The sequence below is a fragment of the Brassica rapa genome, chromosome A03, assembly GCF_000309985.2.
Source record: "Brassica rapa cultivar Chiifu-401-42 chromosome A03, CAAS_Brap_v3.01, whole genome shotgun sequence".
Classification (NCBI taxonomy): Eukaryota; Viridiplantae; Streptophyta; class Magnoliopsida; order Brassicales; family Brassicaceae; genus Brassica; species Brassica rapa.
In genome coordinates, this window is record NC_024797.2 from 16,245,080 (window position 1) to 16,258,610 (window position 13,531).

Consider the following 13,531-nt stretch of genomic DNA (forward strand, 5'->3'; position numbering starts at 1 on the left):
ACCCATCGAAATTATTATTACTATAATAATCACGGTTTTTAAAAATATTTCGTAAAATCCTTGGCTTCTATATTTACAGCTACCTTCACTCTAATTCTTTTAGCTCATATGGTAGTAATGTATTTTAAATACTTGTCATCAACTAACGGTGTGAGATGGATATTCTTCATAACCCTATTCAGTACATGACAGAAAGAAAAAAAACACTCGATGATTCGTTAGGGTTGATAATATTCCACTGCTGGGGAAGGCTAGCACAATGAAGGACCGACTCAATAATCTTTTTGAATGGTCATGGTCAACCCGTCCAAAGACTTACATGTCGGCGTCAACGTGCTGGGTCTCACTTTTGCTTTACATACATTATTATCAATACCATATCTAATCTGAAACCAGCGAAATACATTGTATTTGAAGAATTCATTTTTTTCCACATTTTCAGCATAGAGAATATGCTTATGTAATATACGATTTACATGCTGATGACGTCGAATAATCTAAATATTGTGGGAAAGTTTAAAGATTAGATGTATTTGTTGTACAAAGAGAGTTTTATAATACAGTCATGCTTGAGAAAGCGGTTTTAGTTTACTTCATGTAAATATCAGTTTAATTTATCAGTTCAGTTAGTATTCAGCAAGAATGCTTAATTTAGATTAGAAAACGCATCAATATCCAACTGGAATTCTGACACAAATTTATTAGTAAAAGTTAGTTCTTTCGTATTATTTTTCTCTTATAAATTAAACTTTTGTTATTTTGTATGTATATATATTGTCTCACACATTGGTTACAGATTTTATCAATCACCAAGTGAAAATATCATCCAAAACGTCTGCTAAAACGTATACATATTTGGTTGATAACTACAGACGCATGTGGATTGAAGATAAGACCGTACTAGCTATATATTAAGAAAACAAACTGACAAAAAAAAAAACAAAACAAACTGATGCACGTTGCGGCCGGCGCGTGAGCGCGCGTGCCGTCGCCGGAACCCGTTGTCTTTCAGTTTTCTTGTTCCCGCTGCGGTCCTCTCTTCGTCATCTTCAGTGACCGCCTTGTTTGAACTCTGGATCTTCACCTTCCGTGGTGGCTCGGTTCATGGAGCGAAGACGCGGTTGTTTGGAGTTGTTGGTGTGGGGAGGACGTTCGTAAGATGGTTTTGTTTCCGGGAGATGGAGGCTCTCACAGCTTCGTCGTCGCCGGCTATAGTTACCGCGGGGTGGAAGTTTCCATTGCTTCACCGTCGTCGGCTCAAGTCCCCGGGAAGTAAAGGCTACCTCAGCTTCTCGTCGCCGGTTTCAGGTTTTTAGTTGTCGTTATTTTGGTTTGGGGATTCGTTGTTGGATAGGGTTGGTCTTGGTTGGGGTGCTAGTTCTGATGTGGTGAAGCGCTCGCCTGGTCGGAGGAGCTCTCGATGAGTGATGATGCTCTCCGACGGGTTGATTGTCTTTGGAAGAACTGAGATGGTTTCGGAGGAGGCTCTACGGTTTCGGAGCTCCGACGAAAGTAAGTTGTGGTGAGGTTATTCCGGTGGTGTTTCGAGACGGCGGCGGTTGAGTCGAGGCGGATGCGACGCGTGTCGGGCTGATGGTTGAGATGCATCCACGTGTTCCGCAGTCGGCCTCCTTGACGTGTGGGTCGAGTCGTCGGTTCACCGGTCGAGTTTTTTGGGCCTCTGGCCCGTTTAATGTCTTAGGTTGTAGCGGCTGTTTGCGGGCCTTGGGTATCTGATTATGTATTTGGGCTGTTAGCTGTGTAATCTGGGTTTGGTCCACTATATTTATTTAAAATCAACCAGTTGGAAAAAAAAAAAAAAACTGATGCACGTTATATCCTATCTCATTCTCGGTTATACATAAATAAATGTCCATCCATTACACCCACATGCTTGAATTATCGTTGTTAGGCATCTAAATATGAACAATAATATGATTGAATAGCTCTTATAATTTTGAAAAAAAATCAACTTCTCCATTTTCTTTTCTTCACATAAATAAGTTCAAACAATCCATAAAGTGAACAATCCTCGTCAAACCCACATTGATATTTGATTACCAAAAAAACAAACATCTGTAAAGTGAACGCATGGGTTGTTCAAATTGAAATCTACTTACGTAAAAGTAACACTCACCGTTTGGGCTTAATAATTAAATTATGGGCTTTAACAATGACTGCTCCATAGGTCAGTTGTTAATAAAACCCATAAAATTAACTTTTGGGCTTCAGTTAGATACCTTTTTAATACGTTTTAAAGCTTAGGGTTGATTTTAAAACTTTAAAATAGATAATGCTTTAAAACGCAATTTCATTAAAACTCAGGGGGTTCTCTATTTATTTCACCAACAAATTTAAAAAAAAATTAGAAGTAACAGTTAAACCCTAAACTAAACCCAGCCGCACTCTTCTTCTTCTTCAACCTTCCTCCGAAGAACACAGTCTTCACTCTAACAGCGAGAATGAGTTCCTCGTTAGCTTCACAGCTACAAGCCATCAAGTCAATTGTACAAGCCGATACAGAGCCTTCAAAGAGACCCTACACTCGCCCTTCGATCCTCTTCAGCCCCAAAGAAGCAGCTGATTTCGACATCGAGTCAATCCACGAACTCGGACTCAAAGGTTTCGATCATCTTTCTCTAATTGTTGATTACATCGTCATCCTTATGCTTGCTATCTTCGTTAATGCTCAGGTCTCGAGGTGCTTGGAAACAAAGACGAGAGGTTTAAGAACTTCGCGAACGATTTGTTTAGTCATAAGAGTAGAGAAATCGATAGAGAGCTGCTTAGTAAAGAAGAGAATGCTAAGATTGATGCGTCGATCAGCTCGTATCTACGGTTACTCTCTGGCTATCTTCAGTTTCGTGCTTCCTTGGAGACGCTTGAGTATCTCATACGAAGATACAAGTATGTGTTTTTTTTATTAGTATCTCTCTCTTTTGACTTGGCTTTGTATGTTTTTGTCTAACTAAGGGATTGTACAGGGTGCATGTATATAATGTAGAAGATGTGGTGTTATGTGCTTTGCCGTATCACGATACGCATGCGTTTGTCCGTATTGTTCAGCTGATTACCACTGGGTTAGTGAGCGATGATTCTTTTCATTCATTCGTTTTTTTTGAGTGTTAGCTTCTTGATTTATCAACAACTCATTTGTATTATAGAAACACCAAGTGGAAGTTTCTGGATGGTGTGAAGAACTCAGGTGCTCCACCTCCTAGAGCTGTTATCGTTCACCAGTGTATACGTGATATGAATGTATTGGAGGCCTTGTGTGACTATGTAAGTAGCTGTTGTTTATATATCCCCAAATTGTCTGTGTGAATTACATATATGAACATGTTATTTTGTTGGTTGTTGTAGGGATCTCGGACCAAGAAGTATCAGCCTTCAAAACCCGTGGTCAGCTTCTCCACAGCTGTTGTCGTCGAGGTTCTAGGTTCTGTGGCCAAGGTTGATGGAGATATTGTAAAGCAGATTTTACCATTTGTGGACTCTGGTCTTCAGTCCGCTGTAAAAGGATGTTTAGATCAGCAGGTTTGTAAAGCGGAATCTATCAATATTGTTGATTAAATTAAATTTGTTTCAGTCTGTGTGATTATTGTGACATGTTTTTTTTTCTAGGCTGGTGCGTTGATGGTTGTTGGCATGTTGGCTACCAGAGCCACGCTAAATGATAACCTTATCAAACGCTTTATGAGGTCAATCATCGACATTTCTCGTGAACATGCCAAAGAGTCCTCTGATCGTCATTGGCTTCGATTGTCATTTATGGCATTGATTAATCTGGTTCAGGTGCGTGAACATTCGATTAATGCTCAGTGCTCACAACTGGCCCGTGTTTGTCTTTTTGAACTAATTGATTTTACTTGATCAACTACAGTTGCAGTCTGTGGACTTGATCCCAAAGAAAGCTTTGGACCTTTTAAAGGAAATAAGGTAGTCACATATAGACTGTATTCCCTCTTGGCTATTTTAATTGTTACTTCTCGTATTATTATTTTTCCAACGAGGGCTTCAATTTTGTATAGGGATATTTCTGGTGTTCTTCTAGGCTTGTCCAAAGAGTTCAACATTAAGAGGTTCCTTGCAGTGTTACTAGATTCTCTTCTTCTTTACAGGTGCGTATGTGACACTGTTTTGCAATTTTCCAGTGCATCTGTATTGTTAGTGTTCAGTTTTAACTTACTGTATTCTGTTTGCAGTTCGTCTGATGATCAATGTCTGGAAACTCTAGTTTCGATAATTGATAATGTTCCAGTAGACAAGTTGGTTGATCATTTGATCTCCAAGGTTTTCTCTACTTGTATGACACAATACCAGAAGAACAAAAGTGATCTTACATCTTCTACATCTGGTTAGTGAAATGTCAACTACCATGTCTTCAAGTTTACTCTCGTTCGCAGCTCTCTTCTTATAACGGCCTTCGTTGCAACTTGCAATTTAATTGTAGGGAGCTGGGCCAAGAAAATTCTGGCTGTTGTTAGCAAGAAGTATTCTGTTGAATTACGTGCAGCAGTACCAAAATTTATGGAGGTCTGTGTTCCAACTCTCAGTGACTTATTTTCTGCCTTTGTTAGTTATGTCCCTTCTGAATCATAAAATTATTGCTTCAGGATACTAAAGGTCAGTCGAAGAAAGAAGATTTGAAGCTGGAGATCTTGTCTCGTATGATGGATGGAAATTCAGACATTTCCACGCCGTTCATGGATTCAAAATTATGGTTCCGGCTCCACCATCCTAAGGTACTATAAACTGTGATCTTAGTTTTTGTGAATTTATTTTCTATTTCCCTTTTGTTCATGACTTACGGCTTGGTATGAACCATATAGGCTGCTGTACGTTGTGCTGCGCTTTCAAGTCTAAACAGTGATCTCAAGAGTGATAGATCTAAGGCAGAGGTATGTATGTTGGGGTACTCATCCAAATATTACTGGTCACGCACTTTTTGGCATTTGAATAACCTTTAAATTCTATGTAACTCTCTGTCCAGAACCTCATCACAATTCAGGATGCTATAGTGCGCCAGCTTTGGGATGATGACCTGGCTGTTGTTCAAGCCGCCCTGTCTATTGATCAGTTGCCCAATATTGTAACCAGTTCTAGTCTTCTGGATGCTTTGCTTCATTTGGTGAAACGGTGTGTTGGGATTCTCCTATCAGGTGATTGAAGTTGCTCTCTTCTTTTCTTAACTTAGCTCAGTGTTGTGGTCTAGAGCTTTATTACCATATCTGTGAAGTTGATCATCAGTCTGTTATCTGATATAACATTTTCGCTAGCAGTAATACCTTGATCGAGTTTGTGTGCTAACATCAATCAGAATGTTTCTAGGCTGCACTGTCTTTCTGATTTTAACTTGCTTTCTTGTCCCCTGCTGGTCCACCGTTTCATTTATAGGAACGTATTATGCTCAGGCCATGTTCTTATTAGAGCCACATTTCTTTGTCTTGTCTATGTTTTTAACTTCTGAATGGGTTTTGGGAATGGCTGAAAGAAAAATATGTGGTGTTGTCAAATATGTAATCCAATTTTTTTTAATATATTGCCTAGTGAAATATATATATAACCACTTCAAGAGTGCAAATTTCTACGATGTGCAGTCAATTTATCTGGAATCAACCGTTTTGTTGTAGGATCACAAAATGTTCAACTTGCAGCAGATGTCGTTGCTCTGTCCCTTAAAATTGCTGTCTCAAGTTTCTGTAATCAAGCAGACTCTACCGAGAAAGTCGCCTCTGCAGTGTTCCCATTTCTCTTAATTCAGCCTAAGGTTCTTTCTCGTTCTCTTTATTTTCTACATCTATGGAAAAAAGACTATTTTGATTTACGCTAATGTTTGTACAATGTCTGTCTGTAGAGTTGGAATTTAAATCTACATGTGCTGACATTGGTGAAGGATGTTAGCTGGCCACTTATCAAGAATCTTGTTGCTGATGACGGAATGGTAAATATGAGTATTTGATTTGCGTATTCTTCATACACCAATATCAAAAATCCTTTTTGTGGTTGTTGTATTATTTATCATATCTTCTAAGAATCTCCTTTTTTCTTGGGCAGAAAAATCTCCCAGATATCATGTCTGGAAATATATCCTCGATAAGCATGGATATCATCAATATTTTGGGGGAAGCACTTTCCTTGGAACCTGATGAGCGTAGGATTGAGCTAATTGAGAGTGCTTGCAACTTTAAGCTTTCTGAAGTTTTGGAAGCATGCAGCAATATCAAATTGACAGAACAGGAACTCAACAAGTTGCAGGTCTGTCATTACTTGTCTGATTTTCATTGGTATTTTAACTATTTCTCTTGTCTATCGTTTGCGTATGTGAGGGGCAAATGATTCTGTGGTTCTTTGTTTCTAACATTTTATGGATGCTCTTAGTAACTTGTGAATTTTTTTTCTCATATCAGAAGGGACTGTTGATCCGTGAAAGTGTGTCCGCATTGAACATGAATATCGTTGACCAGCTGGCGGAAGCATTTCTGATGCACCCTGGTGACATTATTCAGTGGCTTAATAACAGTTGCCAAGATGCACCGTTGTCAAAGACGCTGTTTTACCTTTTGTTGATGCAGTCGTTGCACAAGATGAATTCTTCATCTGGTAAGGTTCTATCCATGGTTTATGCGTTAGCTATATATCTTGATGATAGCTGGGTTTCTATTTCTAAGGACTGTTAAAGTTTTGTCTCCTTTGATAAGTTATCAAGAGTTTATACTGATGGCTGTGCATTCCTTTGATTCAGATCCGAGTCACTTTTTGGATCTTGTCGACCTTTGCTTTCCTGTTCTGAAGACCGAGTGGCAAGATCTTGATGTTGCAGTTGATGTGTCTTTTAAAGAGGTATAGTGTTCTACTGGCTGATGCATTCTTATGTTTCTATAATTTACAATTGTTGCTTACTTTTTGATGTACTGTGTTTTACTTGCAGCTGTCCAAAAGCAACTGCCGCGAACTCTTATATCAACTTTGTGACACCTATGATGTCACTGCACTGAATTCAAAGCTTCTACTCTGCTTGTTTTGGAAATTGGTCGACTCATTCGTTAAACTTGAACCGGCCCATGTCTCTTCGGTGGGTGATTTTCAACTCTATATTTTTATTATTTTGTTATATTGAATCTCTTGCCGCCTAACAACTATATGTGTCCGACGTCTCCTTGGTTCAGGTTTTTAGCAAAAGGTTGTGTAGCGGACTTGAAGATTTGTTTTTCTTTTTTGCAACAACCCGATCACAGCATGTTTTCAAGGAACACCTCCACTACCGTGTGAGAGAAGCCAAAGTCTGTCCCGTTTTGTTTCTCACTCGACTCCTATCACGAGAAGGTTCGCAAGGAGTCTATATTTGCTCTAGATAAACCACTTTAGCATCATTTACAAAACAATGAAATTGTTTTGAACTCTTTTCTAGTATTATCAAAGTTCTAGTTTATATTTTTGATATTTGATCTGCGCTTGGGTATTATGGAATCTATTGAGGCTAACTCTTTTTTTTTTGACTCCATCTCTCGTTTTCTTATGCTTGTTTCTTCTTCTTGCAGATGTTCCTCCTATGGTCCAAATTGAAAGTCTAAAATGCTTCTCGTATCTTTGCTCCACTGGAAATAGTGAATGGTCGATTCAGATTTTCTCTAGTTTTCCAGTACTTTTGGTTGCCATGTCGAGTGATAATCAGGTGACACCTCAAGTTTTGTGTTTTCCATATTGCGTTACTCTTTGCACTATCGTCCTTTTCTTAAACCCGTTTTGGTGCTTTAACTCTGTAGGACGTTAAAGTAGCTGCCATGAATTGCTTAGAGGCGTTCTTCAACCTATGGTGCCGTGTTGACTCTAGCAAGAAAAATGGTAAATCTTGGTTTCGCATTAGGTGTTTACATCTTATCCTAACATTTGCTTAATCCTTCTTCTGTAATTTAAAACCAGGGAGTGCTGCAATCTATAGTAGTTCCTTTGATGAACTTTTGGGAATGATCATTCAACAAAGGAGGCTTATATTGTCGGACAATAAGTTTCTCTCATCGTACTTGACATCGTTGCTCAGTTCAACCCCTAATGACTTGCTAGTGCCAGTTGACCTGCAAAAGAGGTACGTAGCTGATTTGAACAGCTGTCTAATGACATATGGGTATATTAATTAGATTACTCCATTGGCAAACTCCCTCAATGCAGTCTTCTCTTGATTTTCAACTTCAGGTTTGATCAATCCACAAAAGAAAGCGTTCTTTCATTCATCTTATTGTATGCGCAAGAACTTCCTGCTTATGGGAAGGTGTGTTTCATCTATTTGTTTTCTGTTTCACTTCTTTCCTTCTGAAGTTCAAGTATCCCTATGATTGGTGACACTATTTTTAACAAGTATTAAATCTTACTTTTTCCCTCTTGCAGCTAAAACTTCTATCACTGCTAAAAGGTCTGGGCATCTTGCTTATGCATGATGAAAATGTTAAGTCATTAGCACAACTTCTAGATAAACGTAGTCAGTACTATGTTAAACTGGACAAAACTTCCCCGCCAATATCAGAAACTGAGGTCGACTTATTGTGCCTTCTCCTGGAGGTAAATTTACTTTATCTCCACTCCCATCTTAGGATAACTTATCTGTTGCGTTGCACCATAGGCTAATATTGATTTTGCTTTTCTCTCCTGTGTCAGTGCTCCATGATGCGTTCATCATTGTTTAAAGGGCAGTCTCTTGACGATCACATAATGAAGGCATTGAAAGTAAGATTGGTTAATTGTTCCATATCTCCCTGGTACTTCTTTTTGTTCTTGTCACTGATGTTTGCTTTTGCAGATGGATTATGGGGATTCAGAAAATCCTGCGGTTATCTCTCCATGTATTACTATTTTGGAGAAGTTAACCAATCAATATTTTACTGAACTGAAGACTGAGGTTCAGGTCAGTTTAATGGCATAGTAACTATCCTTCTATTTCATATGTATATGTAATTAATCAATAATTTTTCAAACCCTCTTGATTGTTCTTTCTTGATCAGATTCGTTTCTTCAACAAGCTAGTGTCTATGTTTCGAAGTACAAATGGCAGGATACAAAATGCTGCTAAAGAAGCTGTCTTACGCCTGAAGGTATGCTCACTTTCTACTTATTTCTCGTATTCTTCATTTCTGTCCTTTTTTCACTGTCTTTTCTTATACAGTATGTAAACTATCTTTTTCAGTTTTACAAAAACCTTGATAAAAAGATTTTTTTTTCTTGCCAAACAGTTTCTATTGGCTGCATTTTACTTTAATTACATGGTATCTTCAATGCTGTTGCAGATTTCTTGTTCAACGGTGGTCCATACACTCGATCATATCACTCAGCAGAATAATCTTGTTATTGATTCTTTGAGCAAGAAGAAGAAACCGAAGAAAAATTCAGAGTCCTGCCTAGACGAGGACGTAAATGGTGGGGAACTTCTAAGAGGAGAAAAGGCTCTCTCTTTCATTGCCTCGTTAGTTGACATGCTGCTTCTAAAGAAAGATCTAGTTCACAGGTCTCTTGAATTTTTATATGCTTATATTTGCCTGTCTTTGTAAATTTTGGCAATTGGAGACGATTTATTGCCATCTAATTTTCTTATATCTTATTCTTGCTTAGGGAGTCCCTTGTAGGGCCTTTGTTTAAGCTCCTAGGACGATCTATGTCTAATGAATGGGTGAATATTGCTTCGTCGGCTGAAGAAACCTCCGTCCAACCTCCTCAGGACGTCCGTGAAATAACTCAGGCATCTATTTCTTCCATCCAACAGACAGTGCTCTTACTCCTCAAAGATATTTTTGATTCTCCGAATATGAATCCTTTGAAGGTATGCTTTAGAGTTATTTATGGGGTTGATTAACGGTTTTTTTTCTTGTTTCTTCTCTTAATTTACTTTTGATAACAGGCTGACATAACAAGTGAAATCAATGTCAAAATGCTGGTTGAGTTTGCCCATTCCTCAAATGATGGAGTCACACGGAACTATATCTTCTCCCTCTTCACATCAATAATTAAAATTGTTCCAGATAGAGTTTTGGACCATATTATCAGCATACTTACACTTGTTGGAGAATCAACGGTGACACAGGTGTGTTAGTCCATAACCTTCTTACTCTTGTATCAAATTCATTTTCCCCTTAGACCCTTCAGATCACTTGATTTTTCTTGGTACTCCCCTTAGACTCTTCAGACACCTGATTCTTTATTTTATTTGTAGATTGATAGCCACTCCAAGTCGATCTTTGAGGAGTTTATATCATCAGTTATTCCATTTTGGCTGTCTAAGACTAAGAGTGAGGAGAAGTTGCTGGAGGTAATCTTTTCGTGATGTTTCTTTTTTTTCCTTATAAAGTACATCAGTTGTGGATTAATATATTTTACTAATTTGATTTTTCAGATTTTTGTTAAAGTGTTGCCTGATATTGTTAAGCATAGAAGGCGCTCCATTGTAGCTTACCTGCTGAGGTAATGTGTAGATAAATAAAATTGATTGAAACTTTTGTGGGTTTTCTCTGAAAATATTAGTGACGATCCTTTATTTCTGCAGAGTTATTGGTGAACAAAATGGCTTGCCTTCTTTACTTGTCCTCTTGTTCCAGTCCCTGATTTCAAGGAAAGACTCAGCTTGGCTTGGTAAAGTCCAGACTTCAGAAAGTTTCTTATCCGATGTTAAGAGGGAATGGGAGTATGCTTTTGCCGTGGAAATATGCGAACAATATACTTCTTCAACATGGCTCTCTTCCCTGGTCATGCTTCTTCAGACTATCAGCAAAGACAGTTCTAGTAAAGAATGTTTTTTTCAGATGCGACTTGTCCTAGAATTTATATTCCAGAAATTGCAAGACCCAGAATTTGCATTTGCAGTGTCACTTGAACCAAGAAATAATGTTTCAGTTGGCATTCAGGTAACCCTCTTCAAATTTTTATTTCTAAACTTCTGTTTATTACTTTGTATAGCTGTTTGTTTGCTTTCTTAAATGTCCATTTTTAGTTAACGCATTTTGTTAAATTTTCAGCAAAAACTACAGGAACTTATGAAGGGTTGTATACTTCTCCTGCAAGCTGTTGATTCCACGAAGGAGAAAGATGTGACTTCTCTGGTTAGAAAGGAAATCAGAATGCGTGTACATGATATCTTGATGACTGTTACGGGAGTTATGGATCTGTCTATATATTTCAGAGTTGTTACTAGCTTGCTTCAACAGCAGTCGGATCGTAATGGGACGAGAAAGGTATACATTATAACCTCTTATAAAAAAAATTTCTCCTTTGAGACTTGATGGCTTTCTTTGATATGCTATTTTTTTGTGTGAATGCAGGTACTTGGCCTTATAAGTGCAAGAGCTAAGGACTCTTCTTCTTCTAAACTGAAACAAAAGAGGAGGCTTTCCAATCAGAAAAGAGGAAATCCTTGGTTGAACCTGGATGAGGCTGCTGTTGAAGCTTTCGGGAAGATGTGTGAGGAAATCGTCAATGTGATTGTTGAGACAGATGATGAGTCAGGTGTCCCAGCTAAACGAGCTGCCATTTCTACGCTAGAAGTTTTGGCTAGCAGGCTTCCCTCTGATCATCAGATCTTCAGCAGGTGTCTTGCATCTGTTGCAGAAGGCATCAGCTCAAAGAATCTGGGAGTTTCTTCAAGCTGTCTTCGTACAACTGGTGCCTTGATCAATGTTCTTGGACCAAAGGCGCTCGTTGAACTTCCACGCATAATGAAAAATTTGGTACAACAATCTCGCGAAGTGTCATCTGCATCAACAACAACTGGAAGCGCAACAGCTGACGAACAGTTGGTTATGCTGTCTGTTCTAGTCACTTTGGAAGCAGTGATTGATAAACTTGGAGGCTTCCTGAATCCTCATCTTGGGGATATCATCAGACTCATGGTTCTGCATCCTGAATATGTCTCTGACTTCGACAAGAACCTCAAGTCCAAAGCCAATGCCATAAGGAGACTCCTCACTGAAAAAATACCAGTAAGCTCTTCACATAGTTATATGAATCTGAGTTTTTTTGCTTGTAGTAGTGATCTTAATAATAACAACCCTTCTTCCAGGTTCGCCTCACTCTGCAACCTCTTCTGCGAATATACGATGAAGCTGTTACTTCTGGAGATGCAAGTTTGGTGATTGCTTTTGACATGCTAGAAAACCTGGTTGCAAAAATGGATAGAGCATCTGTTGTTTGCAACCATGCAAAGATTTTCGACCAATGCTTAGTTGCCCTAGATATCCGACGCCAAAATCCAGCAACGATTCAGAACGTTGATGATGCGGAGAGAAGTGTAATCAGTGCGACGGTTACACTCACAAAGAAGCTGACTGAGTCTGAGTTCAAACCCCTCTTTATCAGAAGTATTGATTGGGCAGAGTCAGATATTGTAGATGGATCTGGGAATGAGAACAAGAGCGTGGACAGATCCATCTCTTTCTATAGTCTAGTGAATAGGCTCTGTGAGAGTCACATGTGAGTAAACAAGAAGCTGTGATCCTCTTTACCTAAGCTTCTTGAATATTGGGAAACTAACTTTAATTATTCTTGTTGTGGAATGCAGGTCGATCTTTGTACCATACTTCAAGTTCATGCTTGATAGTATTGTATCGCATCTCACTAGTGCCGGAGCATCAGTTTCAACAAGGAAGAAAAAGAAAGCCAAGATTCAGGAAACGGTTGACACTATACCACCAAAGAGCTGGCATCTTAGGGCGTTGGTGCTTTCTTCTCTAAATAACTGCTTTTTGCATGATACTGGAAGCTTGAAGTTCCTCGACGCAAATAACTTCCAGGTCACTTATCTCATTACCTTTCATGTCTTCTTGGATCGAATGTCTATATCCCTTTTTCTTGGAGTGTTAGATTTTTTTTGATACAAACTGTATTGTTCTCCACAGGTGCTACTGAAGCCTATAGTATCTCAGCTTGTTGTTGAACCGCCATCTGATTTAAAGGAGCATCCACGTCTACCATCTGTAGAAGAGATTGATGAGTTGGTGGTTTTATGTATTGGTCAGATGGGTGTGGCATCTGGCTCTGATCTTCTCTGGAAACCGTTGAACCACGAGGTAAATCAATCTTAACTTTACTTTAGACATTCTACACAATGGTCAGAACACAGTTTTGATTTCAAACGTATTAAAAATCATATATTTTTGGTTCAGGTGCTAATGCAAACAAGGAGTGAGAAGTTGCGTGCGAGGATGTTGAGTTTGAGGAGTGTGAAACAGTTGATGGATAATCTGAAAGAAGAGTATCTTGTATTGCTAGCTGAGACTATTCCTTTCTTAGGTGAACTACTAGAAGACGTTGATCTTTCTGTCAAGTCTTTGTCTCAAGATATCATCGCAAAGCTGGAAGAGATGAGTGGTGAAGATCTGGCGCAACACCTATGAGAAACCTCTGTTTGCTACAAAACGTTAGAATTTCAGTTTTGATGTCTTCTGTTTGTGACTGAATGTGAAATACGGTTTGATTATGAACAACAGTTTTGAGTTCTTTTGTTATGACTTGATAAAATATTTGTTTCTGTTACATAACTTGATAACTAACTTGC

General features: G+C 38.7%; 1 protein-coding gene across 2 annotated transcripts; it reads left to right on the forward strand.

Annotated features, from left to right (window-relative positions):
* The first annotated feature begins 1,373 nt into the window (after nt 1–1,373).
* On the forward strand, nt 1,374–13,509 carry LOC103859164 (uncharacterized protein At3g06530). 2 transcript variants are annotated; one of them, XM_033287020.1, is made up of 40 exons: nt 1,374–2,622; nt 2,694–2,907; nt 2,985–3,080; nt 3,165–3,282; nt 3,364–3,537; nt 3,625–3,795; nt 3,884–3,939; nt 4,032–4,121; nt 4,206–4,357; nt 4,454–4,536; nt 4,617–4,745; nt 4,833–4,901; nt 4,994–5,162; nt 5,634–5,770; nt 5,858–5,944; nt 6,058–6,258; nt 6,411–6,603; nt 6,746–6,843; nt 6,932–7,075; nt 7,170–7,326; nt 7,542–7,675; nt 7,767–7,845; nt 7,924–8,086; nt 8,194–8,269; nt 8,386–8,556; nt 8,653–8,730; nt 8,795–8,899; nt 8,997–9,086; nt 9,279–9,496; nt 9,601–9,808; nt 9,887–10,069; nt 10,199–10,294; nt 10,379–10,446; nt 10,529–10,886; nt 10,998–11,213; nt 11,301–11,957; nt 12,038–12,447; nt 12,536–12,767; nt 12,873–13,043; nt 13,140–13,509. In XM_033287020.1, the coding sequence occupies exons 1-40, from the start codon at nt 2,463–2,465 to the stop codon at nt 13,368–13,370; spliced, it is 6,642 nt and encodes a 2,213-aa protein (XP_033142911.1). In that variant the 5' UTR covers nt 1,374–2,462; the 3' UTR covers nt 13,371–13,509. The 2 variants fall into 2 exon arrangements, with proteins under 2 accessions (XP_033142911.1, XP_009134905.1); XM_009136657.3 differs by having other exon boundaries at nt 2,463–2,622; nt 8,653–8,721.
* The last annotated feature ends 22 nt before the right edge of the window (nt 13,510–13,531 follow it).

Excerpts from the sequence above, each read along its gene's own strand:
- LOC103859164 (XM_033287020.1), top strand. The coding sequence starts at position 2,463 with ATGAGTTCCTCGTTAGCTTCACAGCTACAAGCCATCAAGTCAATTGTA. Across the intron at positions 3,081-3,164 it reads GTTCAGCTGATTACCACTGG|AAACACCAAGTGGAAGTTTC; the intron begins GTTAGTGAGCGA and ends TTTGTATTATAG. Across the intron at positions 10,295-10,378 it reads GTGAGGAGAAGTTGCTGGAG|ATTTTTGTTAAAGTGTTGCC; the intron begins GTAATCTTTTCG and ends TTGATTTTTCAG.